General features: G+C 57.0%; 3 protein-coding genes and 1 long non-coding RNA gene across 5 annotated transcripts; 1 reads left to right on the top strand and 3 right to left on the bottom strand.

Moving 5' to 3' along the window:
• Window positions 1-14: 14 nt before the first annotated feature.
• Window positions 15-2,961, bottom strand: SCNM1 (sodium channel modifier 1). Its single transcript, XM_054294950.1, has 8 exons — window positions 2,876-2,961; window positions 2,273-2,343; window positions 2,103-2,191; window positions 1,836-1,924; window positions 1,488-1,573; window positions 721-845; window positions 526-634; window positions 15-195 (listed from the first exon to the last, which is right to left on the bottom strand). The coding sequence occupies exons 1-8, from the start codon at window positions 2,924-2,926 to the stop codon at window positions 96-98; spliced, it is 720 nt and encodes a 239-aa protein (XP_054150925.1). The 5' UTR covers window positions 2,927-2,961; the 3' UTR covers window positions 15-95.
• Window positions 2,962-3,245: 284 nt separating this feature from the next.
• LYSMD1 (LysM domain containing 1) lies at window positions 3,246-4,645 on the top strand. Its single transcript, XM_054294953.1, has 3 exons — window positions 3,246-3,346; window positions 3,564-3,874; window positions 4,492-4,645. Exons 1-3 carry the CDS (start codon window positions 3,251-3,253, stop codon window positions 4,643-4,645), a joined length of 561 nt encoding a protein of 186 aa, XP_054150928.1. The 5' UTR covers window positions 3,246-3,250.
• A 14,362-nt stretch (window positions 4,646-19,007) lies between these two features.
• Window positions 19,008-23,247, bottom strand: LOC128950078 (uncharacterized). 2 transcript variants are annotated; one of them, XR_008484307.1, is made up of 3 exons: window positions 23,106-23,247; window positions 21,881-21,963; window positions 19,008-19,128 (listed from the first exon to the last, which is right to left on the bottom strand). It is a non-coding gene; the product is annotated as an uncharacterized LOC128950078 (long non-coding RNA). The 2 variants fall into 2 exon arrangements; XR_008484308.1 differs by lacking the exon at window positions 23,106-23,247 and adding an exon at window positions 22,585-22,624.
• An 856-nt stretch (window positions 23,248-24,103) lies between these two features.
• LOC128950071 (rho guanine nucleotide exchange factor 11-like) lies at window positions 24,104-26,591 on the bottom strand (the record flags this gene model as incomplete). Its single annotated transcript, XM_054294949.1, has 3 exons — window positions 24,104-24,422; window positions 25,391-25,438; window positions 26,412-26,591. Coding segments are annotated over 3 exons (547 nt in total), but the record flags the coding sequence as incomplete, so codon positions are not given.
• Window positions 26,592-27,081: the final 490 nt, after the last annotated feature.

Below are 27,081 nucleotides of genomic sequence, written 5' to 3'. Positions count from 1 at the left end.
AACGTCCCAAAAATTTCCTGCTTTATTCCCGGGGCTCTGGGGACACCTGGGGACACCTGGGGACACCTGGGGACACCTGGGGACACCTGGGGGCGTCAGGCTGGCGGCAGCGGTGGCGGCTCCTCCTCGTCGGAGTCAAACTCGGCGTTGCCGTCCTTGACCCAGTTCCCAGCGGGATCCTGGAGCCAGCCCCGGCTGGGACACAGGGAGAGGGAGTTGGGGATTTTCAGGGATTTTGGGGAATTTTGGGGATTTTTCTGGAGTTTTTGGGATTTTTGGGGGCTTTTTTGGGGGTTATTTGGGGATTTTTTTGGGATTTTTTTTTTATTTTTTGGGGGGATTTTTGTGGAGATTTTTTGTGGAACATTTTTGGGATTTTTCGAGGATTTTTTGGGGGGTTTTTTTGGCTTTTTTTTTTGGATTCTTGGGGTTATTTTTGGGGATATTTTGGGGGATTTTTGCGGCCATTTTTTTGTGGGACATTTTCGGGATTTTTTCCCCCATAACCCCCCGCTCCCGACCCACCTGCGCAGGTGCAGGTGGTGCCGCAGGATCCGCAGCCGCTCGGGGCTCGGCCCCTCTTTGGGACTTTGGGAATTCCCTTTCCTTCCCCGCCTGCCGTCCCTGGCGGCGCCTGCGGGAGGAGGGAGCGGCTGCCGGGAATGCCGGGACCGGGAATTCCCGGGGATCCCCCGGAGCGGGCGGGCGGGCTCTGCTCACCCTCTCCGTGCGCGGGGCTTTCGGCACTCCCGGGGTTCCCGGGGTTCTGTGACGGCTCCGGCGGCGTCCGGGAATTCTTTGGGCTCATCCCGGGGATCCCGGCCCGGGCGCTGCTGCCCTTGGTCCTGGGAGAGGGAAACGAGAGGGGGTGAATCCCAAAACATTCCAGAACTTTCCCCGCTGTCCCTGGCTTCCTTTCCCAGCCTTTCCCCTTTGTTCCCAGGTTTTCCTGGTGTCCCTGAGCTCCGTTCCCATCTGCTCCTGTTTTTTCCCCGTTTTCTTCCCACATTTCCCCATCTTTTCCCATTTTCCCCCTGCTTCTCTATTTCCCCCACCTACCCCATTTTCCCCTGTATTTCCCTCCATTTTCCCTCCATTTCCCCCCACGGCCTCATTTCCCCCCCGTTTTTCCCCCACTCCCCATTTTCTCCCATTTTCCCCCCATTTCCCTCACGTGTCTTCCCCTGGTTTTCCCCCATTTTGCCCCATTTCCCCGTTTTTCCTCAATTTCCCCATTTCCTCACCTGTCCCTCCTGCAGCAGCTGCTGTACAGGGCCCTTGTCAGCATTTCCCCGTTTTTGCCCGTTTTTACCCCATTTCCTCACCTGTCCCTCCTGCAGCAGCTGTTATAGGGGGCTATTGTCAGCATTTCCCCGTTTTTGCCCGTTTTTACCCCATTTCCTCACCTGTCCCTCCTGCAGCAGCTGTTATAGGGGGCTATTGTCAGCATTTCCCCGTTTTTGCCCGTTTTTACCCCATTTCCTCACCTGTCCCTCCTGCAGCAGCTGTTATATGGGGCCGTTGTCAGCAGAGCGCTCCGGGCCAGGCGGCGCGTCCGGGCCAGCAGCGGGGCCTGCAGGACACGCCCACTGAGCCACACCCACCGCAGGCCACACCCACCACGACCACCCCCCCCACACATCCAGGCCACGCTAACTTAGGACGTGCCCAGAGGCCACGCCCCCATGGAAACCACGCCCACCCAGAGCACGCACATAGGCCACGCCCACTTGGGAGACAGCATGGGGCCCCACCCACTTGGAGACCACCCCCACAGAGACCACGCCCACTTGGTGTCACACCCCTGGGGCCACGCCCAGCCAGGCCACACCCACCTGCACACCTGGGGCCTCCTGCGGGGTCACCTGGGGTCCCTCCGGGGTCACCTGGGGACAGCGCGGCCGCCCGAAGGAACGGAGCAGGTCTGGGACAGGGAGGGGACAGTGAGGGGACAGGGCACAGGGACACTGTGAGGGGACAGGGACAGTGAGGGGACAGGGAACAGGGACATGGGGACAGGGATGGGGTGAGAGGACAGCACAGGTGACAGCACAGGGGACACAGGTGACACAGCACAGGTGACACAGGCCACCCCCACTCACTGTCCAGGTGCTTCCTGCCCGCGCGGTGCAGCAGCAGCATCTGCAGGGTGTCACACACGGGCCGCTGGGGACACAGCGAGCACGCCAGCCTGGGGACAGTGCAGGGACACTCAGGGACGCTGGGGACACCGAGGGACACCGGGGACACCGGGGACATCACAGACCCTCACCTGCCATCGCGCAGCAGCAGCGCCTCGTCCTCGGGGATGGCGCTGGCCAGCAGCTCGGCCACGCGGCGCCTCTGGGGACACGGGGCCACCACGGTCACCCCCGGCACCAGACTGTGCCCAAACTGTCCCTAAACTGTCCCCAAACCAGCCTAAACTGTCCCCAAACCAGCCCCAGACTGTCCCCAAACTGTGCCCAAACCGGACAGCCCTGGGAAGGGCTGAAGGGACAAAGTGGGGCCGGGGAAGGGCCTGGGGGACCTCGAGGGGACTGAGGGGACACAGAGGGATCCAGGGAAGGGTTGGGGGTCCCGGGGGTTCAGGAAAGGGTTGGGGACACCGCGGGGAGGGTGAGGGGACACAAAGGGACCGAGAAAAGGGTTGGGGACCTCGAGGGGACAAAGAGGACCCAGGGAAGGCCTCGGGGGGGACCCAGGGAAGGCCTCGGGGGGAACCGAGGGAAAGCCTCAGAGGTTCCCAGAGAAGGCCTCAGGGGGACCCGCGGGGTTCAGGCCGCGGCCCGGGGGTGAGGCCGGGGCTGGGCTCGGCGGTGCCGGGGGTGCCCGGGGGGTGTCCGGGCAGGGGTCCCGGGGGTGCCAGTCCCACCTGCAGCGCCCCGAGCGGCCCCGGGTCGCTCTCGTCGCGCTTAAAGGACATGGCGGGCCCCGCTAGGCCGCGGTCTCCATGGCAACCGCCACAGCCGCTTCCGGGTAGCGCTTCCCAGCGGACAGCCGGCGCGGGGAACCGCCAATCAGCGAGCGCTCGGCTCGGACCCCGCGAGGTGATGGGAGTTGTAGTTCGAGCGCGGGGAGCTTCCGTGGGAATGGCGGCGGAGACAGCCCGGGCGGAACTACAACTCCCAGGAGGGGTCGCGAGGCCGCGCCGGTTCGGCGGGGCCCGGGGCCGAGCGCTCCCCGTGAGCGGCGGGGCCGGGCCGGGAGCCCCGGGCGGGACCCCCGGGCCGGGAGCCCCGGGCGGGCCATGGCGGGGAGCGGCGGAGCCGGGGCGGCCCCGCGGGAGCACCGCCTGCAGCCCGGGGACACCCTGCAGGGGCTGGCGCTGCGCTACGGGGTGACGGTGAGCGGCCCGGGGACACCGGGGGGACACCGGGGGCACGGAAGGCCATGGGGGTCCCCAGGGGTCATCTCGGGCCGGTCGTGACCCGCTCGGTTCTGCCCGTCCTGGTCCGTGTCCTTATCCCTCTCCCCATCCCTGTCCCTGTGCTGGTCCCGTTCCATCCCTGTCCCCGTTCTGTCCCGTTCTGTCCCGGTGCCATCCCGGTCCCGTCCCGCAGATGGAGCAGATCCAGCGCGCCAACCGCCTCTACTCCTCGGACAGCATCTTCCTGCGAGCCACGCTGCTCATCCCGGGACAGCGCCACAGCCCCGGGGACACCGGCGGGGACAGCCCCGGGGACACCGGCGGGGACAGCCCCGGGGACATTCCCGGGGACATTCCCGGGGACAGCCCCGGTGACAGCCCCGGCCCCGGCCCCGGCCGCTCCCGGCGCGACCTCTCGGCCTCGGATTTCCTGCGGCGCTTGGACGCCGAGATCGGGCGCTGCAAGGAGGCGGCGGCGCTGCGGCTGCAGGGCCCGGGCTCCAGGTGCGAACTGGGGGGAAACGGGGGAAATTCGGGAAAATCCGGGGCACACTGGGGGGGAAAGTCTGGGGGAAATCTGGGAAAAATCCGGGGCACTGGGGGGGAAAATCTGGGAAAAACCTGGGGCAAACCGGGGGGCAAAATCTGGGGGAAATCTGGGAAAAATCCGGTGCAAACTGGGGAGAACTGGGTGGGGAAAATCTGTAAAAAATCTGGGGCAAAATCAGGAAAAAATATGGAAAAAAAATGGGGAAAAAAACTGGGGTGAAACTGGGAAAAAAATTGTTGAAAATTTGGGGGGAAAATTTGGGAAAAATCTGGGGGAAACTGGGATAAAATTAAGGGGAAAATTGGGGTGAAAATGAGAGAAAATCTGGGGTAAAATTGGGGTGAAAATGAGAGAAAATTTGGGGTAAAATTGGGCTGAAACTGGGAGAAGAGATTGTTGAAAATCTGGGGGAAAAATTTGGGAAAAATCTGGGGGAAACTGGGATAAAATTAGGGGGGAAATTGGGGTGAAACCGGGAGAAGCTTGGGGTGCAACAGAGGTGGCGCCGGGCGGTGGCAGCGCCATCCCCCGTGTCCCCCGTGTCACCGACTGTCACCGTCTGTCCCCGCAGCCCCGGGCCAGCCAGGGGTGGCCCCGCGTCCCCCCGGGTGTCACCGACCGTCCCCGCGTCCCCCCGGGGGGCCCGGCTGGGACCCCGACCCCTCACCAGGACCCCGCGGGCGGCCGCGCTCAGGGACAGCGAGGACGAGATCTTCACATTGTGACAGCGTGGGGACATTGGGGACACTGGGGACACTGCAATGGGACCCTGGGGACACCCAGGACGAGATCTTCACCTTGTGACACTGGGGACATTGGGGACATTGGGGACATTGCAATGGGACATTGCAATGGGACACCCAGGACGAGATCTTCACCTGGGGACATTTGGGACACCGAGAACCCGATCCTGGGGACGCCCGGGATGTGGCACCGAAGACGCCCGGGATGTGACACCGGGATGTGACACCGGGATGTGCCACCAGAGTGACCTCGGAGGTGCCACCAGGAGGTGCCACCGCTCCTCGCTGCCATGGACCCCGAGGGGACACTTTGGTGTCCTGGTGTCCCCTCGCTGTCCCCGTTTGGGGCCGCAGGGACAGCTGGGAGCCCTGGGGACAGGGACGGTGACAGTGACAGTGCCACCTCCCCTGCCAGCTTGTAAATAAACCGGAGCATTGTCACCGCGGGGCTGTGACACCCCTGGGGGCAGGGCCACACACCCTGGGGACACTGGGACACACCCTGGGGACAGTGTGACACCCTTTGGGGACATTATCACACCCTGGGGACATTATCACACACTTTGGGGACATTATCACACCCTGGGGACATTTTCACACACTTTGGGACACTGTCACACCCCTTTGGGGACATTATCACACCCTTTGGGGACACTATCACACACTTTGGGACACTGTGACACGCCCAGGACATTGTCACATCCGCCCTCCCGGGACAATTTGGGGACATTTTGGGGACATGGCGGCCCCTGGAACGGGGCTGGATCCCGAAATTCCCAGACCCCATTTCCAAACCTCATTCCCAAATCCCCAAATCCCCACCCCGGGATTGGGGACCCCTCCCACATGTAAAAAGAACCCCCAAATCCTATTAAAAAACCCAAATCCCATTTTAAAAAAACCCAAATCCCATTAAAAAACCCAAATCCCACAAAAACCCCAAACCCCCCAAAAACCCCAAACCCCCCAAAAACCCCAAACCCCACAAAAACGACTCCAGGCCTGGGCCGTGCCCAGCTCGCAGCCCCCCGGGCTCTGTATTTATAATATTTATATGGGGCCCGGGTTTGGGGGCAAAACCCGGGATCTGGGGCAACCCCGGGGGCACCCCCCGATTGTCACCGTGTGCCCCCGATTGTCACCCGGGGGTATTTACAGCGTGGGGGGGTGTACGTACATATTTATAGGGGATTTGGGGCAAAAAGGGGCGATTCCCAACAAAGTGCATCTGTCCGTCTGTCCGGTGTCCGTCCGGTGTCCGGTGTCCGTCCGGCGGGGTTGGGGGGGCGGGGGAGGGGAGGGAAATTCCAGCCCATCCCCCCCCACCGGGTTAGAGGTGGGCGGGGCCGTCGGAGCCTGCAAGAGAAGGGGGGAAATAATGGGGGGAAAAATGGGGGAAATGGGAAAATTAACGGGGGGAGTAATGGGGAAATAATGGGGGGAAAATGGGAAAATAATGGGGGGAGTAATGGGGGAAATGGGAAAATTAATGGGGGAAATAATGGGGGAAAAATGGGGGAAATGGGAAAATTAACGGGGGGAGTAATGGGGAATTAATGGGGGAAAAATGGGGAAAATGGGAAAATTAACGGGGGGAGTAATGGGGAAATAATGGGGAATTAATGGGGGAAAAATGGGGGAAATGGGAAAATTAACGGGGGGAGTAATGGGGAAATGGGAAAATAATGGGGGGAAACGTGGGGGAAATGGGAAAATAAATAGGGGGAGTAATGGGGGAAATGGGAAATTAATGGGGGAAATAATGGGGGAAATGGGAAAATTAATGGGGGGAAATAATGGGGAAATAATGGGAAAATAATGGGGGAAATAATGGGGAAAATGGGAAAATTAACGGGGAAAATGGGAAATTAATGGGGGAATAATGGGGAACAATGGGGAATTAACAGGGGAAATAATGGGGGAGTAATGGGGGAAATGGGAAATTAACGGGGCAATAATGGGGTATGGGCAGGGTGACACGGAGGGGACATTGCGGGTGCCCCGCGGGCTCTCACCTGCGCCGGGGGCGGCAGCGCCACCGTGTCCCCCGTGTCCCCCGTGTGCCCCCTGTCCCCCGTGTCCCCCGTGTGCCCGCGGGGCCTGCGGCGAGCGCCGGGGGCTGGGGGGCGGCGGGGCCCGCCGGGGGACACTGGGGACGGTGTTGGGGACACTGGGGACGGTGTTGGGGACATTGGGGACGGTGCTGGGGACGGTGGCGTCGCCCCAGCCCAGCGAGCGCAGCAGCTGCCGGTGAGCGGCTTCCATGGCCTGGGGGGACACGGGGACAGCTGGGGACAGGCTGGGGACAGCTCAGTGTCCCCCCATCCCCTCAGTGTCACCCCATCCCCTTAACGTCCCCACCTCCCCATCCATGTCCCCAGTGATGTCACCCTGTCCCCGTTAACGTCCCCAATCTCACCCTGAGGCTCAGCAGTTTCCCATTGCTGTCCCCGTGTCCCCAATGCTGTCCCCGTGTCCCCACGGTGTCACTCACCCTCAGGCTCAGCAGTTTCCCATTGCTGTCCCCGTGTCCCCAATGCTGTCCCCATGTCCCCACGGTGTCACTCACCCTCAGGCTCAGCAGTTTCTACTGATGTCCCCAATGATGTCCCCAATGTCCCCAATGCTGTCCCCAGTGTCCCCATGCTGTCACTCACCCTGAGGCTCAGCAGTTTCCCATTGCTGTCCCCGTGTCCCCAATGCTGTCCCCGTGTCCCCACGGTGTCACTCACCCTCAGGCTCAGCAGTTTCCCATTGCTGTCCCCGTGTCCCCATTGCTGTCCCCATGTCCCCACGGTGTCACTCACCCTCAGGCTCAGCAGTTTCCCATTGCTGTCCCCGTGTCCCCATTGCTGTCCCCGTGTCCCCACGGTGTCACTCACCCTCAGGCTCAGCAGTTTCCCCCGCAGCTCCTCCAGGGTCCCCAGGATCAGCTCTGCATCCCCAGGGGTGTCTCCAGGAGTGTCCTCCATGTCCCCCCCGGTGTCCCCGCTGTCCCCAGCGCTGTCCCCGGTGTCCCCAGGGCTGTCCCTGGTGTCCCCTCCCGGCCGGGGGGGTCCCGTGGGGAGGCTCAGGTAGAAGAAATTCCCTGCACGAGGGACAGGGGACGTCAGGGACCCCACAGAGGCTCCTGGTGGCCCCTCTGGAGCTTTTGGTGTCCCCAGAGGAACATTTGGTGGCCCCAGAGGATTTTTGGTGGCCCCAGAGAACTTTTGGTGGCCCCTTTTGAGTTTCTGGTGGCTCCTGAGGATTTCTGATGGCCCCTGGTAGGGATTTTGGTGACCCTTTTTGAGTTTTTGGTGACCCTTTTTGAGTTTTTGGTGACCCTTTTTGGGTTTTTGGTGGCCCCAGAGGATTTTTTGTGGCCCCGGGGATATTTTTGGTGCCCCCAAAGAGTTTTTGGTGGCCCCTTTTGGGTTTCTGGTGGCACATTTGGGTTGTTGGTGGCCGTTTTTGCGTTTTCGGTGGCCCTTTTGTGATTCTGGTGGCCCTTGATGGGTTTTTGGTGGCCCTTTCGGGTTTTTTGTGGTCTTTTTGGGTTTTTGGTGGCCCTTTTGCAATTCTGGTGGCCCTTTATGGTTTTTCGTGGCCCTTTTGGGTTTTTGTGGCCATTTTTGGATTTTTGGGGCCCTTTTGGGTTTTTGTGGCCATTTTTGGATTTTTGGGGCCCTTTCGGGGTTTTTGGGGGTGGGGGGAGGGGCCGGTTACCCTCGGCGCTGGCTCCGCCTCCTTCCCGCAGCTCGGGCTCTGATTGGCTGCAGCCGCGCGGGGGCGTGGCCTCATCCGGCCCCTCCTCCTGGGCTGGGCCCCCAAAAAAGGGGGGGGGGGTGGGGAGGGGGGGGGCAGCCCCGCCACCGGAATGCGGTAATTAGCACCCAATTAGTTAATTGGCACCCAATTAGTTAATTAGCACCCCCATTAGCTCATTAGCACCCCAATTAGTTCATTAGCACCCCCAATTAGCACCCGAAATTAATTGGCACCCGAAATCAGCACCCCGAAGTTAATTAGCACCCCTAATTAGCACCCAGCACCCCGAAACTGGCAGCCGAGGTTAATTAGCACCCAGAATTAGCAACCCAAATTAATTAGCGCCCAGCACCAAAAAGAAGCGACCCAAAATACCAAAATTAGCGTTCAGAACTCCAAATTAGAACCTCAAATTCATTAATTAGCACCTCAAAATCAGTGCCCAAAACTGATCAGCACCCAGAACCCCAAATCAGCACCCAAAATTAATTAACACTCAAAATTAATTAGCACCCAGCACCCAAAGCTGGGACCCAAAAGCAGCACCCAAAAGCAGCACCCCAAAATTGGCACCAGCACCAAGACCCGAATCAGAACCCCAAAATCAGAACCCAGAATCAAAACCCCAAAATCAAATCCTAAAATCAACATCCCAAAATCAAAATCCCCAAATCAGAACCCAAAATCAGAACCCAAAATCAAAACCCCAAAATCAAAACCCCAAAATCAAAATCCCCAAATCAGAACCCCAAAATCAGAACCCCAAATTTAAAATCCCAAAATCAGAACCCCAAAATCAGAACCCCAAAATCATCACCCAAAATCAAATTCCCAAAATCAGCGCCCCAAATGAACACCCTGAAATCGACACCCAAAAATCAGCACCGAACCCCAGAACCCAAAATCACGAACCCGAAATCGGCACCCAGGGAATGGGACCCCAAATTGGGGAAAAGGGCTGGGAGTGGAATGAGACCCCAAACCCCAAAAATGAGCAGGGAACAAAACCCCAAACCCCAAAAATGAGCAGGGAACGAGACCCCAAATCCTGGGAATGAGCCCCCAAATCCCAGCAGGGATCCCGTCAGGCACTGCAGAGAATTCCTATTGATTCCCCCACAAATCCCACCCCAAATATCCCAAAATTCTCCCAATCCTGCCCCAAATCCACCCCAAATTCCTGCCCCAAATCCACCCCAAATCCCCCCAAATTCCTGCCCCAAATCCTGCCCCCCATCCTCCCAAATCCCCCAAATTCCTGCCCCAATTTCCCCCAAATTCCTGCTCCAAATTCCTGCCCAAATCCACCCCAAATCCCCCCAATTCTCACCCCAAATCCCTCCAAATTCCTGCCCCAATCCCCTGAAATTCCTGCCCCAAATCCCACACAAATTCCTGCCCCAAATTCCCCAAAATCCACCCCAAATCCCCCCAGATCCCCCTTTACCTTTCCGGTTGATTCGGATCCCGTTTTGCTCCGGCCCCTCCGGCCCTTCCTGGCTGGACACCGTGAATTCCCGGCCGGACATCCCGGAATCCTGGCTGGACACCGGGAATTCCCGGCCGGACGTGGCCGAGTCCTGGCTGGACACCGGGAATTCCTGGCTGGACATCACCAAGTCCTGGCTGGACGTTGGGAATTCCCGGCCGGACCCTGAGAATTCCCAGCTGGACGTCCCGGAGTCCTGGCTGGACATTGGGAATTCCCGGCCGGACATGCCGGAATCCTGGCTGGACATCACCGAGTCCTGGCTGGACACCGGGAATTCCCGGCCGGACATTGGGAATTCCCGGCCGGACATTGGGAATTCCCGGCCGGACATCACCGAATCTTGGCCAGACGCTGGGATTTCCTGGCCGGACGCTGGGAATTCCCGACTGGACACTGGGAATTCCCGACTGGACACCATGGAATCCTGGCCGGACGCTGGGAATTCCCGGCCGGCCGCGGGAGGGTCACTGCCCCGTCCGGCCGCTCCGGCCGCGGGCGTCTGTCCGTCCTCGGGGTCGGGGTCGGGGTCCCGGCCCGGCCGGAGCCTCCGGACAATCAGGAGCCGCAGGGTCTCCACTGGGAGCGGGGAGGGAAAAACGGGATTTGGGGTTTTCCCAAGAAAGGGAAAATGTCTCGGGATGGGGAAGAGAGGGAGGAAGAAAGGGGGATTTGGGGTTTTCCCCAGGAAACAGAGGAATGACAATTGGGGAATTTGGGATTTCCCAGGAAACAGAGGAATGACAATTGGGGGATTTGGGATTTCCCAAGGGAACAGAGGAATGACAATTGGGGAATTTGGGATTTCCCAAGGGAACAGAGGAATGATAATTGGGGAATTTGGGATTTCCCAAGGGAACAGAGGAATGACAATTGGGGAATTTGGGATTTCCCAGGGGAACAGAGGAATGACAATTGGGGAATTTGGGGTTTCCCAGGAAACAGAGGAATGACAATTGGGGGATTTGGGATTTCCCAGGGGAACAGAGGAATGACAATTGTGGAATTTGGGGTTTTTGGATTTCTCACCGTCCTCCAGCGCTGCCTCGACCAGTCCGGTGCTCCCTGGGCATTTGGGGGTGCCCGGGCTGGGGTCGGGACCCTCCGCGATGGGGTCGGGGTCCCCCAGCTCGGGGTCGGGGTCCCCCAGCTCGGGGTCCCCCAGCTCGGGGTCCCCGGCCCCGCGTGGCTCCTCCAGCAGCTCCTGCAGCGGCCGCGCCCGGCCCGGGGGCTCGGGGTCACTGCCGGCTGTGGGACAGGGACACCGTGGGGACACCGTGGGGACACCGTGGGGACAGCAGGGACAGGGACAGGGACAGGGACAGGGACAGGGACACACTGGGGTCACTGCCGGCTGTGGGACAGGGTCAGGGACATGGTGGAGACACTGTGACAGCAGGGACAGGGACAGGGAGGGCACAGAAGGGCACAGGGACAGGGACAGGGACAGTGACAGGACAACCCCAGCAGTACCTGAGGAGCAATCCTCGGGACAGGGACAGGAGGGGACAGCAGGGACAGGGACAGGGACAGGGACAGGGACAGTGACAGGACAACCCCAGCAGTACCTGAGGAGCAATCCTCGGGACAGGGACAGGAGGGGACAGCAGGGACAGGGACAGGGACAGGGACAGGGACAGGGACAGCCCCAGCAGTACCTGAGGAGCAATCCTCGGGACAGGGACAGGAGGGGACAGCAGGGACAGGGACAGGGACAGGGACAGGACAACCCCAGCAGTACCTGAGGAGCAATCCTCGGGACAGGGACAGGAGGGGACAGCAGGGACAGGGACAGGGACAGGGACAGGGACAGGGACAGCCCCAGCAGTACCTGAGGAGCAATCCTCGGGACAGGGACAGGAGGGGACAGCAGGGACAGGGACAGTGACAGGGACAGGGACAGGGACAGCCCCAGCAGTACCTGAGGAGCAATCCTCGGGACAGGGACAGGAGGGGACAGCAGGGACAGGGACAGTGACAGTGACAATGACAAGGACAGCCCCAGCAGTACCTGAGGAGCAATCCTCGGGCTCGGTGTCTCGGGCCAGCTCCGGGGACACGGCGGGGTCCGGCAGCAGCAGGCTGGGAACGGGAACAGGAATGGGAACGGGAACGGGAATGGGAATGGGAACGGGAATGGGAACGGGAACGGGAATGGGAACGGGAACGGGAACGGGAATGGGAATGGGAACAGGAACGGGAACAGGAATGGGAACGGGAACGGGAACGGGAACGGGAATGGGAATGGGAACAGGAACGGGAACAGGAATGGGAACGGGAACGGGAATGGGAACGGGAATGGGAACGGGAATGGGAACGGGAACGGGAATGGGAACGGGAACAGGAATGGGAACGGGAACGGGAACAGGAATGGGAACGGGAACGGGAATGGGAACGGGAACGGGAACGGGAATGGGAACGGGAATGGGAATGGGAATGGGAATGGGAGCGGGAATGGGAATGGGAATGGGAACGGGAACGGGAACAGGAATGGGAACGGGAACGGGAACAGGAACGGGAATGGGAATGGGAACGGGAACGGGAACGGGAACGGGAATGGGAACGGGAACGGGAATGGGAACGGGAATGGGAACGGGAACGGGAACGGGAACAGGAATGGGAATGGGAACGGGAACGGGAACAGGAACGGGAACGGGAACAGGAATGGGAACGGGAATGGGAACGGGACAGGGAGGGACAGCCCCGAGTCCCCAGCCCAGGGACCCTCTGGGGACACCAGGAACCTCCTGAGCCCCATCCCATTGCCATTCCCATTGCCATTCCCATTCCCATCCCCATCCCATCCCACTCCCATCCCCATTCCCATTCCCATCCCATTCCCATCCCATTCCCATTCCCATTCCCATCCCATTCCCATCCCATTCCCATTCCCATTCCCATCCCATTCCCATCCCCATCCCCATCCCACTCCCATCCCCATTCCCATTCCCATTCCCATCCCCATTCCCACTGCCGTTCCCATTATTCCCATTGCCATTATTCCCATTCTGATCCCCATCATTCCCACCGTTCCTGCCGTTCCCACCTGGCGTTCCCGCTGCCCTCGCTCTGTCCCTGCTTTGGTGGCCCCGGGAGGCTCCTGGTGGCTCCTTGCACGGCCTGCTCCAGCAGCTGCATCCACCTGCAATTAATTACAGCAGGAATTAATTAATTACTCATTCATTACAGGCTCCTTGCACGGCCTGCTCCAGCAGCTGCATCCACCTGCAATTAATTACAGCAGGAATTAATTAATTACTCATTCATTACAGGCTCCTTGCACGGCCTGCTCCAGCAGCTGCATCCACCTGCAATTACAGCAGGAATTAATTAATTACTCATTCATTACAGGCTCCTTGCACGGCCTGCTCCAGCAGCTGCATCCACCTGCAATTACAGCAGGAATTAATTAATTACTCATTCATTACAGGCTCCTTGCACGGCCTGCTCCAGCAGCTGCATCCACCTGCAATTACAGCAGGAATTAATTAATTACTCATTCATTACAGGCTCCTTGCACGGCCTGCTCCAGCAGCTGCATCCACCTGCAATTACAGCAGGAATTAATTAATTACTCGTTCATTACAGGCTCCTTGCACGGCCTGCTCCAGCAGCTGCATCCACCTGCAATTACAGCAGGAATTAATTAATTCCTCATTCATTACATGCTCCTTGCACGGCCTGCTCCAGCAGCTGCATCCACCTGCAATTACAGCAGGAATTAATTAATTACTCGTTCATTACAGGCTCCTTGCACGGCCTGCTCCAGCAGCTGCATCCACCTGCAATTACAGCAGGAATTAATTAATTACTCATTCATTACAGGCTCCTTGCACGGCCTGCTCCAGCAGCTGCATCCACCTGCAATTACAGCAGGAATTCATTAATTACTCATTCATTACAGGCTCCTTGCACGGCCTGCTCCAGCAGCTGCATCCACCTGCAATTACAGCAGGAATTAATTAATTACTCATTCATTACAGGCTCCTTGCACGGCCTGCTCCAGCAGCTGCATCCACCTGCAATTACAGCAGGAATTAATTAATTACTCATTCATTACAGGCTCCTTGCACGGCCTGCTCCAGCAGCTGCATCCACCTGCAATTACAGCAGGAATTAATTAATTACTCATTCATTACAGGCTCCTTGCACGGCCTGCTCCAGCAGCTGCATCCACCTGCAATTACAGCAGGAATTAATTAATTACTCATTCATTACAGGCTCCTTGCACGGCCTGCTCCAGCAGCTGCATCCACCTGCAATTACAGCAGGAATTAATTAATTACTCATTAATTACAGGCTCCTTGCATGGCCTGCTCCAGCAGCTGCATCCACCTGCAATTACAGCAGGAATTAATTAATTACTCATTCATTACAGGCTCCTTGCACGGCCTGCTCCAGCAGCTGCATCCACCTGCAATTACAGCAGGAATTAATTAATTACTCATTAATTACAGGCTCCTTGCATGGCCTGCTCCAGCATCTGCATCCACCTGCAATAATTACACACGGCAATTAATTACACAAGAGAATTAATTACACACGGGAATTACACACGGGAATTAATCACACACGGGAATTAATCACTCACGGGAATTAATTACACACGGGAATTGCACACGGGGACCCCAGCCCATCCCGGGAATTTTCCAGCCCATCCCGGGAGTTTTCCAGGATTTCTGCTCACGTGTTTTTCTCCGAGGACGTCAGAGCCACCAGCTCGTAGATTTGGGGTCCCAGCTCCGAGGTGCAGATGATGAACAGGGCGCGCTTGTCTGGGGAGGGGGGACACAGAATTCCCAAAATTCCTCACGTTCCCGGCCCCAAAATCCCCCAAATCCCTCCCATTACCAGCCCCAGAATTCCCAAAATTCCCCATGTTCCCAGCCCCACAATTCCCAAAATTCCTGGAGTTCCAGGATTTCTTGCTCCCACCTGTGGCCACGGAGCGCACGAGCAGCGAGCTCGGCTTGAGCACGGGGCTGAACCCCCATTCACCCCATGAAAACCCCCATTTTTTACACAAAAACCCCATTTTTTACACAAAAACCCCATTTTTTCCCCCCAAACCCCCATTTTTTCCCCCCAAACCCCCATTTCCCCCCATTTCGCTCACCTGTGGCCACGGAGCGCACGAGCAGCGAGCTGAGCTTGAGCACGGGGCTGAAGCTCTGCTTGGTGTCGGGGGTGACGCCCAGGCCGCCCCGGCTGTGACACTTCAGCAGCCACCGCTCGTCCTGGCGCTGCAGCAGCACCAGCAGCTCCTCCAGCAGCAGCACGTGCAGCTCTGCCAACCACAGGGCGTTGGGGAATTTGGGGGGATATTTTGGATTTTTTTGGGAGTTTTTGGGGAGTTTTGGGGGATTTTTTTGGGGATTTTTTGGGATTTTTTTTGATTTTTTGGGGGATTTTTTTTTTTTTGTGATTTATTTTGTGATTTTTGGGGATTTTTTGTGATTTTTTGGGAGAATTTTTGTGATTTTTTTGTGATTTTTTTGTGATTTTTTGGGGGATTTTTTTGGGATTTTTTTGGAGTTTTTAGTGATTTTTTTCCAGTTTTTGGGGGATTTTTTAATTATTTTTGGGGATTTTTTTGGGGGGAATTTTTTGTGATTTTTTTTTTTCATTTTTTGGGGCTTTTTTATTTTGGGGGATTTTTTTGGGGAATTTTTTTATTTTTGGGGAATTTTTGGGGATTTTTTAGTGATTTTTTTCAGGTTTTGGTGGGATATTTTTGGGGATTTTTGGATCCCAGTCCCCCCAGTCCGTACCCACGCTCTTGTCCTTGCCCACTCTCCAGGACAGGGGTCCCTCGTGGATCATCCGGTGCGAGGTCAGGTCCAGGTTCTGAGGGACCAAAACCCATGGGAAACACCCCAAAATCCATGAAAACACCCAAAATTCATGGGAAACACCCAAAAACCGATGGAAAACACCCCAAAATCCAGGGGAAGTATCCCAAAAATTGAGGTTTTCCCATGTCATTTTTCCAGTGGGGCGGGGATTAATGGGAAAAGGGGAAAAGTGGGGAATTCCAATGGAAAAAATGGGAGATTTCCATGGAAAACCAAGGGATTCCCATAAAACCCATGGATTCCCAGGGAAAGCCAGGCTGCAGAAATGGGGATTTTAAAGAAAACCAAGGGATTCCATGGAAAATTGGGGTATTCCCAAGGAAAACCGAGGGATTCCCAAGGTAAACCGGGGGATCCCCGTGCAATCCCGGCCAGCGGCAGCAGCCCCAGGGCTGCGGGAGCTCCCTTTTCCCAGAAACGCCGGAAATTCACCCGGAACTCGGCGGCCAGGGGGTTGCTGGTCCTCTCCAGCGCCGACGTGTCCAGGCGCCGCTGGTGCTCCTGCAGGCGCTGCCGGTTCTCGGCGCGGCGCACGGCCTCGTTCACGGCGCGCAGCACGTCCCGGCTCTGGTCACGGGCGCGGAGCAGCTTCTGCTGCTCTGCCGAGCCCCCTGGAACCCAGAAAATCCATGGGATAATGGGAAAAATGGGGAAAATCCAGGGGAAAATGGATTGATCCCCCACCCACAGCACGTCCCGGCTCTGGTCACGGGCGCGGAGCAGCTTCTGCTGCTCTGCCGAGCCCCCTGGGAATGGGGAAATACAGGGATAATGGGGAAAAATGGGAGAAATCCAGGGGAAAATGGGATTGAGATCACTGATCCCACACCCGGAGCAGGTTCTGCTGCTCTGCTGAGCCTCCTGGGCATGGGGAAATACAAGGGAAATCCATGGGATAATCCAGGGGAAGATCCAGGGGAAAATGGGGAAAAGCCAGAGGAAAGTCCAGAGGACAATCCAGGGGAAAATGGGGAAAATCCAGGGGAAAATGGGATCTGGGTCACTGATCCTGGGCCCAGAGCAGCCTCTGCTGCTCCAGGGAGCCAGCTGGGAATGGGATAATCCTAGGAAAAACCCATGGGATAACGGGAAATACCCATGGAAAGATCCAGGGAAAAAATGGGGAGAAAAAACGGGAAAATCCAGGGAAGAACCCATGGGAAAAACCCATGGAAAGATCCAGGGAAAAATGGGGAGAAAAAATGGGGAAATCCGGGGAAAAACCCATGGGATAATGAGAAAAATCCCATGGAAAGATCCAGGGAAAAATGCAGGAAAAAATGCAGGGAAAAATGCAGGAAAAACCCATGGGATAACAGGAAAAGCCATGGGAAGATCCAGGGAAAAATGGAGGGAAAAATCGGGGAAAATTCACGGAAGAGCCCATGGGATAATGGGAAAAACCATGGGAAGATCCAGGGAAAATGGTGAGAAAAATGGGGAAAAACAGGAAAACCCATGGAAAGATCCAGGGAAAAATGGGGGAAAATGGTGAAAATCCAGGGAAAACCAAGGAACTAACAGGTAAAACGGTGTGAGAGCAGGGAAGGGAAGGGGCCCGGTCCCCCCAGGCCAGCGCAGGGAATCTGGGGCGCTCTGTCCCTACCCGGGGTGCACTTGATGACGTTCTCCAGCAGCAGCGGGTACTTGGTCAGGCGCTGCATCTCGGCGATGAGCAAATCCTTCAGCTGCAGCCGCCGGCACTGCGGGTTGCTCTCGGCTCCTGCAGGAGAGGACGGGCCCGAATCAGGGGGTTCTGAATCCTCTGGGTCCCAAAATCCCGGAATCCCAAAGCTCCTGACCCCTCTGGTACCCAAATCGGGGGGTTCCGAACCCCTTTGGTTCCCAAAATCCCGGAATCCCAAAGCTCCTGACCCTCTGGTACCCAAATCGGGGGGTTCCGAACCCCTTTGGTTCCCAAAATCCGGAATCCCAAAGCTCCTGACCCCTCTGGTACCCAAATCGGGGGGTTCCGAACCCCTTTGGTTCCCAAAATCCCGGAGTCCCAAAGCTCCTGACCCCTCTGGTACCCAAATCGGGGGGTTCCGAACCCCTCTGGTGCCAAAATCCCGGAGTCCCAAAGCTCCTGACCCCTCTGGTACCCAAATCGGGGGGTTCTGAACCCCTTTGGTTCCCAAAATCCCGGAATCCCAAAGCTCCTGACCCCTCTGGTACCCAAATCGGGGGATTCCGAACCCCCTTTGGTTCCCAAAATCCCGGAGTCCCAAAGCTCCTGACCCCTCTGGTACCCAAATCGGGGGGTTCCGAACCCCTTTGGTTCCCAAAATCCCGGAATCCCAAAGCTCCTGACCCCTCTGGTACCCAAATCGGGGGGTTCCGAACCCCTTTGGTTCCCAAAATCCCGGAATCCCAAAGCTCCTGACCCCTCTGGTACCCAAATCGGGGGGTTCCGAACCCCTTTGGTTCCCAAAATCCCGGAGTCCCAAAGCTCCTGACCCCTCTGGTACCCAAATCGGGGGTTCCGAACCCCTCTGGGTGCCAAAATCCCGGAGTCCCAAAGCTCCTGACCCCTCTGGTACCCAAATCGGGGGGTTCCGAACCCCTTTGGTTCCCAAAATCCCGGAGTCCCAAAGCTCCTGACCCCTCTGGTACCAAATCGGGGGGTTCGGAACCCCTCTGGGTCCCAAAATCCCGAGTTCCTGACCCCACTGCTTCCCCAAATCCTGGAATCCCGAAATTCCTCGCCCCACTGGCTCCCGGAATCCCAGAGTTCCTGATCCCACTGCTTTTCCACATCCCGGAATTCCTCACCCCACTGGTTCCCTAAAATCATGGAATTCCTGACGCCGCTGCTTCCCCAAATCCAAAATCCCTGGTCCCACCAGTTCCCCGAATCCCAAAACCCTCAGTGAGCCCGAAACCCCAAAATCCCAAAGCACTGAAACCCCAAATCCCAAATTCCTGACCCCGCTGCAGGGAAATAAGGGGAAAAACACGAGGGGGGGAAAATCAGGGGAGGAAAAAATGGAAACAAAAGGTGGAAATAAAGGTATAAAAGGGGGGAAAAAGGTAAAAAATGCAGGAATTCCCTGCTGCAGACCTGCATGAAGAGCTGGAAGCGGGGAACAAATGATGGAAATAAAGGTACAAAAGGTACAAAAGGTGGAAATAAAGGCACAAAAGGACCCCGGACCTGCATGAAGAGCTGGAAGCGGGAACAAATGATGAAATAAAGGTACAAAAGGTACAAAAGGTGGAAATAAAGGCACAAAAGGACCCCGGACCTGCATGAAGAGCTGGAAGCGGCTCTCCTTGCGCTGCTTGGTGCGGATCAGCTCCAGCGCGATGGACTGCGAGGAGCAGAAGGCGGCGGCCACGCGCTGGAACTCGTCCTTGGCGGCGCCCTCGAACTGGGACAGAAACACCGGGATGGGACAGGCGCTCCCGAACGGCCCAAAATCCCCGAATCCCCTCTGCCTGTCGGTCTGTCTGCCTGTCTGCCTGTCTGCCTGTCTGTCTGCCTGTCTGCCTGTCTGTCTGCCTGTCTGTCTGTCTGCCTGTCTGCCTGTCTGCCTGTCTGCCTGTCGGTCTGTCTGCCTGTCCTGTCTGTCTGCTGTCAGCCTGCCTGTCTGCCTGTCTGTCTGCCTGTCTGTCTGTCTGTCTGTCTGCCTGTCTGCCTGTCTGTCTGTCTGTCTGCCTGTCTGTCTGCCTGTCAGCCTGTCTGCCTGTCTGTCTGTCTGCCTGTCTGTCTGTCTGTCTGTCTGTCGGTCTGTCTGCCTGTCTGTCTGTCTGCCTGTCTGTCTGCCTGTCTGTCTGTCTGCCTGTCAGCCTGCCTGTCTGCCTGTCTGTCTGCCTGTCTGTCTGTCTGTCTGTCTGCCTGTCTGCCTGTCTGCCTGTCTGTCTGCCTGTCTGCCTGTCTGTCTGTCTGTCTGCCTGTCTGCCTGTCTGCCTGTCTGTCTGCCTGTCTGCCTGTCTGCCTGTCTGTCTGTCTGCCTGTCTGCCTGTCTGTCTGTCTGTCGGTCTGTCTGCCTGTCTGTCTGTCTGCCTGTCTGTCTGCCTGTCAGTCTGTCTGTCTGCCTGTCTGTCTGCCTGTCTGTCTGCCTGTCTGTCTGTCTGTCTGCCTGCCTGTCTGCCTGTCTGTCTGCCTGCCTGTCTGTCTGCCTGCCTGTCTGCCTGTCTGTCTGCTGCCTGTCTGCCTGTCTGTCTGTCTGCCTGTCTGTCTGCCTGCCTGTCTGTCAGCCTGTCTGTCTGTCTGTCTGTCTGTCTGCCTGCCTGTCTGTCTGTCAGCCTGTCTGCCTGTCTGTCTGTCTGTCTGCCTGTCTGTCTGTCTGCCTGTCTGTCTGTCTGTCTGCCTGTCTGTCTGCCTGTCTGTCTGCCTGTCTGTCTGTCTGTCTGTCTGCCTGCCTGTCTGCCTGTCCTGTCTGCCTGCCTGTCTGTCTGCCTGCCTGTCTGCCTGTCTGTCTGCCTGCCTGTCTGCCTGTCTGTCTGTCTGCCTGTCTGTCTGCCTGCCTGTCTGTCAGCCTGTCTGTCTGTCTGTCTGTCTGTCTGCCTGCCTGTCTGTCTGTCAGCCTGTCTGCCTGTCTGTCTGTCTGTCTGCCTGTCTGTCTGTCTGCCTGTCTGTCTGCCTGTCAGTCTGTCTGTCTGTCTGTCTGCCTGTCTGCCTGTCTGTCTGCCTGTCTGTCTGTCTGTCTGTCTGTCAGCTGTCTGCCTGTCTGTCAGCCTGTCTGTCTGTCTGTCAGCCTGTCTGTCTGCCTGTCTGTCTGTCTGTCTGTCTGCCTGTCTGCCTGTCTGTCTGTCTGTCTGTCTGTCTACCTGTCTGTCTGCCTGACTGTCTGCCTGTCTGTCTGTCTGTCTGTCTGTCTGCCTGTCTGTCAGCCTGTCTGTCTGTCTGTCTGTCTGTCTACCTGTCTGTCTGTCTGTCTGTCTGCCTGTCTGTCAGCCTGTCTGTCTGTCTGCCTGTCTGCCTGCCTGTCTGTCTGTCTGTCTGTCTGCCTGCCTGTCTGCCTGTCTGTCTGCCTGTCTGTCTGTCTGCCTGTCTGTCTGTCTGTCTGCCTGCCTGTCTGCCTGTCTGTCAGCCTGTCTGTCTGTCTGTCTGTCCTGTCTGCCTGTCTGTCAGCCTGTCAGTCTGTCTGTCTGTCTGTCTGTCTGCCTGCTGTCTGCCTGCCTGTCTGTCTGTCTGTCTGCCTGTCTGTCTGCCTGCCTGTCTGTCTGTCAGCCTGTCTGTCTGCCTGCCTGTCTGTCAGCCTGTCTGTCTGTCTGTCTGTCTGCCTGTCTGTCAGCCTGTCTGTCTGTCTGCCTGTCTGTCTGCCTGTCTGCCTGCCTGTCTGCCTGTCTGTCAGCCTGTCTGTCTGTCTGTCTGTCTGTCTGCCTGTCTGTCAGCCTGTCAGTCTGTCTGTCTGTCTGTCTGCCTGCCTGTCTGCCTGCCTGTCTGTCTGTCTGTCTGTCTGCCTGCCTGTCTGCCTGTCTGCCTGCCTGTCTGTCTGTCTGCCTGTCTGTCTGCCTGCCTGTCTGCCTGCCTGTCTGTCTGCCTGTCCTGTCTGTCTGCCTGTCTGTCTGCCTGCCTGTCTGCCTGTCAGCCTGTCTGTCTGTCTGCTTGTCTGCCTGTCTGTCTGTCAGCCTGTCTGCCTGTCTGTCTGTCTGTCTGCCTGTCTGCCTGTCTGTCTGTCTGTCTGTCTGTCTGTCTGCCTGTCTGTCTGTCTGCCTGTCTGCCTGCCTGTCTGCTGTCAGCCTGTCTGTCTGTCTGCTTGTCTGCCTGTCTGTCTGTCAGCCTGTCTGCCTGTCTGTCTGTCTGTCTGTCTGCCTGTCTGTCTGTCTGTCTGTCTGTCTGCCTGTCTGTCAGCCTGTCAGTCTGTCTGTCTGTCTGTCTGTCTGCCTGCCTGTCTGCCTGCCTGTCTGTCTGTCTGTCTGTCTGCCTGTCTGTCAGCCTGTCAGTCCGTCTGTCTGTCTGTCTGCCTGCCTGTCTGCCTGTCTGCCTGCCTGTCTGCCTGTCTGTCTGCCTGCCTGTCTGTCTGTCAGCCTGTCTGTCTGTCTGCCTGCCTGTCTGTCTGCCTGTCTGTCTGTCTGTCTGTCTGCTGCCTGCCTGTCTGTCTGTCTGCCTGTTGGTCTGTCTGTCTGTCCTGCCTGTCTGTCTGCCTGTCTGCCCTGCCTGCCTGTCTGTCCTACCCGGGCCAGCATCAGGTCCCCGATGTCGCCGATGATGGGGCCCTGCTCCTCCCGCAGCCGCCGCATCGAGTCCCACAGAGAACCTGTAATGGGGAAAAATGGGGGAAATGGGGGAAAAGGGAGGGGGACAAAGGGAGGCAAAGGAGGGGAAAAAAGAGGGAAAGGAATGGGAAAAGGGAGGCAAAAAATAGGGGGGGGAAAATGGGGGAAAAAAGGGGAGAAAAAGGGGGAAAAAGAGGAAAGAAATGGGAAAAGGGAGGCAAAAAATAGGGGGGAAACCGGGAGAAAAAAGTGGGGGAAAGGAGGAAAGGAATGGAAAAAGGGAGGAGGGGAAAGGGGAAAAAAAGAGGAAAAGAGTGGGGAAAAGGAGGGGGGAAAAATGGGGGGGAATGGGGGAAAAGGGTAAAAGGGGGGGAAAAGGGGAAAAGAGGGGAAAAGAGGGAAAAAGAGTGATAAAGGAATGGAAAAAGGTAGGGGAGAGAAGGGGAAAAAGAGAGAAAGGAATGGGACAAGGAGTGGGGAAAAAAAGGGGGAAAAGTGGGAAAGGAATGGGAAAAGGGAGGCAAAAAAGAGGGGGAAAAGGGAGGCAATTTGGGATTTCAAGATTTTGGAGATTTGGGATTTCAGAGATTTGGGATTTCGGGGATTTGGGGTTTCAGGATTTTGGGATTTCAGGATTTCAGGAATTTGGGGTTTTTGTCCACTGTGCACGTCGATGAGGTAGGGCAGGTTGGGGAAGAGCAGGATCCCAGTGGGATTTGGGAACCGATGGGGTCAGGAACGCTGGGATTTCAGGGATTTGGGGTTTCAGGATTTCAGGGATTTGGGGTTTCAGGATTTCAGGGATTTGGGGTTTCAGGATTTCGGGGATTTGGGGGTTCAGGATTTCAGGGATTTGGGGTTTCAGGATTTCAGGGATTTGGGGTTTCAGGATTTCGGGGATTTGGGGTTTCAGGATTTCGGGGATTTGGGGGTTCAGGATTTCAGGGATTGGGGTTTCAGGATTTCGGGGATTTGGGGGTTCAGGATTTCGGGGGATTTGGGGTTTCAGGATTTCAGGGATTTGGGGTTCAGGATTTCGGGGATTTGGGGGTTTCAGGATTTCGGGGATTTGGGTTTCAGGATTTCAGGGATTTCGGGGTTCAGGATTTCGGGGATTTGGGGTTTCAGGATTTCGGGGATTTGGGGGTTCAGGATTTCGGGGATTTTTGGGTTTTTGTCTCACTGTGCACGTCGATGAGGTCGGCAGGTTGGGGAAGAGCAGCCCCAGCTCCTCCCGGCTCAGGAGCCTGCTCCCGGCGCAGGCGTTGGAAGAAAAGCAAATCCAGAACGCGCAGGATGCGCAGGTGGGACAGCTCGGTGACAAACAGCTCTGGGGACACATTGGGGACATTGGGGACATTGGGGACATTGGGGACAGCTCGGTGACAAACAGCTCTGGGGACACAGGGGACACATTGGGGACATTGGGGACATTGGGGACATTGGGACAGCTCGGTGACAAACAGCTCTGGGGACACAGGGGACACATTGGGGGACACATTGGGGACATTGGGGACAGCTCGGTGACAAACAGCTCTGGGGACACATTGGGGACATTGGGGGACATTGGGGACAGCTCGGTGACAAACAGCTCTGGGGGACACATTGGGGACACATTGGGGACATTGGGGACACTGGGGACAGCTCGGTGACAAACAGCTCTGGGGACACATTGGGGACACATTGGGGACACTGGGGACATTTGGGACAGCTCGTGACAAACAGCTCTGGGACACTGGGGACACATTGGGGACACTGGGGACACTGGGGACAGCTCGGTGACAAACAGCTCTGGGGGGACACTGGGGACAGTGGAGAGCAGCACCCGACACCCTGAACCAGCCCCAGCACCCCAAATCCTGGGGAGAGAACGGGAATGAGCCCCCCGATCCCGGGGAATGATCGATCCCCAAACCGCAGGAATGCTCCCCCAGAAGCTCTCCCCCCCCAGATTCCCCGTAATTCCCGGCATTTCTGTAATTCCCAGATTCCCCGCAATTCCCACATTTCCATAATTCCCGGCATTCCCAGATTTCCCGTAATTCCCGGATTTCCGTAATTCCGTCATTCCCGTAACTCCCGGCATCCCATAATTCCCGTCATTCAGATTTCCAGATTTCCCCTAATTCTCGCAATTCCAGATTTCCAGGTTCCCCGCAATTCCCGTGGTTCCCGATCTCCTCACCGTTTGATGACCTCCTGCCGATCCACCTCGCGCTGGCACAGGCTGGCCAGCAGCTCCCGGCTCACCGAGTGCTGCCAGCTCTGGGAATTGCTCTGGAGCTCCGCTGCTGCCAGCCCTGGGAGGCTCTGGAATTGCTCTGGGAGCTCCGCTGCTGCCAGCCCTGGGAGCTGGGGGCACTTTGGGGGTTCGGGGCGTTCGGGGGCGCTCTGCGATTCGGGGTCCGGCTCCAGGTCGGGGCCGGGGCCCTGCTCGTCCTCCAGCAGGTGCGGGAGGAAAGCGTCGGCTCCGAGGCCCAGGCTGGGAGAGTCCATGCTCCTGAAACGGGGGAAAAACGGGAAATTGGGGGGGAAAATGGGGGGGAAAATGGGGGGGAAAATTGGGGGGGAAATTGGGGGAAATATGGGGGGAAATGGGGAAAGAAGGGGGAAAAATGGGGGGGAAAAATGGGGGAAATACAGGGGGGAAATTTGGGGGGAAAATGGGGGGGGAAAGGGGGGAAATTGAAGGGGAAAAGGGGGGAAATTTGGGGGAAATATGGGGGGGAAATTTGGGGGGAAAAATGGGGAAAGAAGGGGGAAAAATGGGGGGGAAAAATGGGGGAAATTTGGGGGGAAAATGGGGGGGGGGAAGGGGGGAAATTGAAGGGGAAAAGGGGGGAAATTTGGGGGAAATATGGGGGGGAAATTTGGGGGGGAAATGGGGAAAGAAGGGGAAAAACGGGGCGGAAAAATGGGGGAAAAAAATTGGGGGAAATTAATGTGGAAAAGGGGGGAAAATTTGGGGGAAATATGGGGGAAAATTGGGGGAAGTTTTGGAGGAAATTTTCAGGGGGAAATTGGGGGGGGAAAAGGGGGAGAAAAAAGGGGGGAAATCGGGGGAAATTTGGGGGCAAAACGGGGGAGGAAATGGGGAAAGAAGGGGGGAAAATGGTGGAAATTTCAGGGGAAAATTAGGGGGAAAGTTGGGGGGAACATGGGGGGAAATTGGGATGAAAAGCAGGGAAAATTGGGGGAAGTTTTGGAGGAAATTTCAGGGAGAAATTGGGGAAAAATTGGGGGGGGAAAGGGGGAAGAATGGGGAAAGAAGGGGGGAAATGGGGGAAATTTTGGGGGAAATTGGAAGTCAAATTGGGGGGAAAAAGGGGGAGAAAAATGGGGAAAGAATGAGGGAAAAAATGGGGAAAAAAAGGAGGGGAAAATGGGGAAAGAATGAGGGGAAAAATGGGGAAAAAAGAGGGAAAAGTGGGCCAAGTGTGGACTGGGAATTCCAGGGGGGTCTCTCACCTGCGCCCCATCTTTGGCGTGAAGGGGGGGGTGGGGTTTTCCAGGGATCTGGGAAAAGAACGGAAAATCCCCCTGGGGTCACCCAAAATCCCAAATTTCCCCAATCCTGGTGAGCTCGGCCTCGAAATCCAGGGATTCAACCCCAAGCCCCGTTCATTCCATGGATTTTCCCATGGATTTTTTCCATGGGTTCTGCAGGAATTTTGGGACCTGAAGGAATAAAAATCCCTCCCTCCCTCCGACCTCCTTAATCCCATTCCCAAAAACCCCAAATCCCAAACTCCCCCTGATCCCAACCTCCCCTCCTTTCCCACATTTCCATCCCAAACCCCAAAACCTGGGATCAGAATTCTGGGAATTCTCACCTGTTGGAGAGGCTGGAGGTGCGAGAACTCCCAAAAAACCCCAAAAATCCCAAATTCCCCCAATCCCAATGCTCTGACCTTCCCGGATTTTGTTCCAACACCCCCATTATCCCAAACCCGGGAATTCAGGATTTCCATTGATTTCTCACCTGTTGGAGAGGCTGGAAGTGCGAGAACTCCCAAAATAACCCCAAATCCCAAACTTCCCCCGATCCCAATTTCCCTTCTTTTCCAAGAGTTCCAACCCACACCCCAAAATCTGGGTCTGGGCCCCCCAGAATTCCAAGAATTCTGGGATTTCTGGGATTCCCCACCTGTTGGAGAGTCTGGAGGTGCGAGAATCTCCAAACAAACTCCAAATCCCAAATTCCCCCGATCCCAACCCTCCCACCTCCCCATATTTCATTCCCACACCCCCGTTACCCCAAACCCCGTGTCGGTGCCCCCCGGAATTCCGGGATTCCCATGGAATTCCATGGGTTCCCCACCCGTTGGAGAGTCCTAGAGGCATGAGAATTGCCCCCAAAATCCCAAATTCCCCCCATCCTGACGCTCCCACCTCCCCATATTTGATTCCCAGAGCCCCGTTACCCCAAACCCCGTGTCGGTGCCCCCCGGAATTCCGGGATTCCCATGGAATTCCATGGGTTCCCCACCTGTTGGAGAGGCTGGAGGCGGAGGAGGAGGCCGAGTGCAGCCGGGGCGTGTCGCTGCCCGTGTCCATGTCCACGTCGCTGCGCGAGCGCGGCACCAGCTCCGAGCGCCGCGAGCGCCGCAGCTCCTCCCGGCCCTTGAGCGACTCCGAGCGGCCCAGGCGCACCTCGCACCGCGAGCTGCTGCGAACGGGGCAGAAAAGGGGGGAATTGGGGCAAGAATCATGGGATTCGGGGAAAAAAATCCTGGGATATATGGCAAAAAAATCCCAGGAATTAGGGCAAAAAATCCCGGGATTCACGGGACAAATGAGGCGCACCTCGCACCGCGAGCTGCTGCGAACGGGGCAGAAAAGGGGGATTCTGGTAAATCCCATTGAAATCGGGCGCACCTCGCACCGCGAGCTGCTGCGAACGGGGGCAGAAAAGGGGGAATTGGGGCAAGAATCATGGGATTCGGGGAAAAAAATCCTGGGATATATGGCAAAAAAATCCCGGGATTCACGGACAAATCAGGCGCACCTTGCAACGGGAGCTGCTGCAGAACGGGGCAAAAAACGGGGAATTAGGGGAAAAATTCATGGATTCGGGGGTAAAAAATCCCCAGGAATTACAGCAAAAAAATCCTGGGATTCGCGGCAAAAAATCCCGGGATTTATGGGAAAAAATCCCG

Source organism: Melozone crissalis, unplaced genomic scaffold (assembly GCF_028551555.1).
Source record: "Melozone crissalis strain CALT ecotype California unplaced genomic scaffold, PUWL_Pcris_2 ptg000406l_1, whole genome shotgun sequence".
Lineage (NCBI taxonomy): Eukaryota > Metazoa > Chordata > Aves > Passeriformes > Passerellidae > Melozone > Melozone crissalis.
The sequence above is the reverse complement of the archived record's forward strand: the minus strand, read 5'-3'. Positions and strand labels throughout refer to the sequence as shown.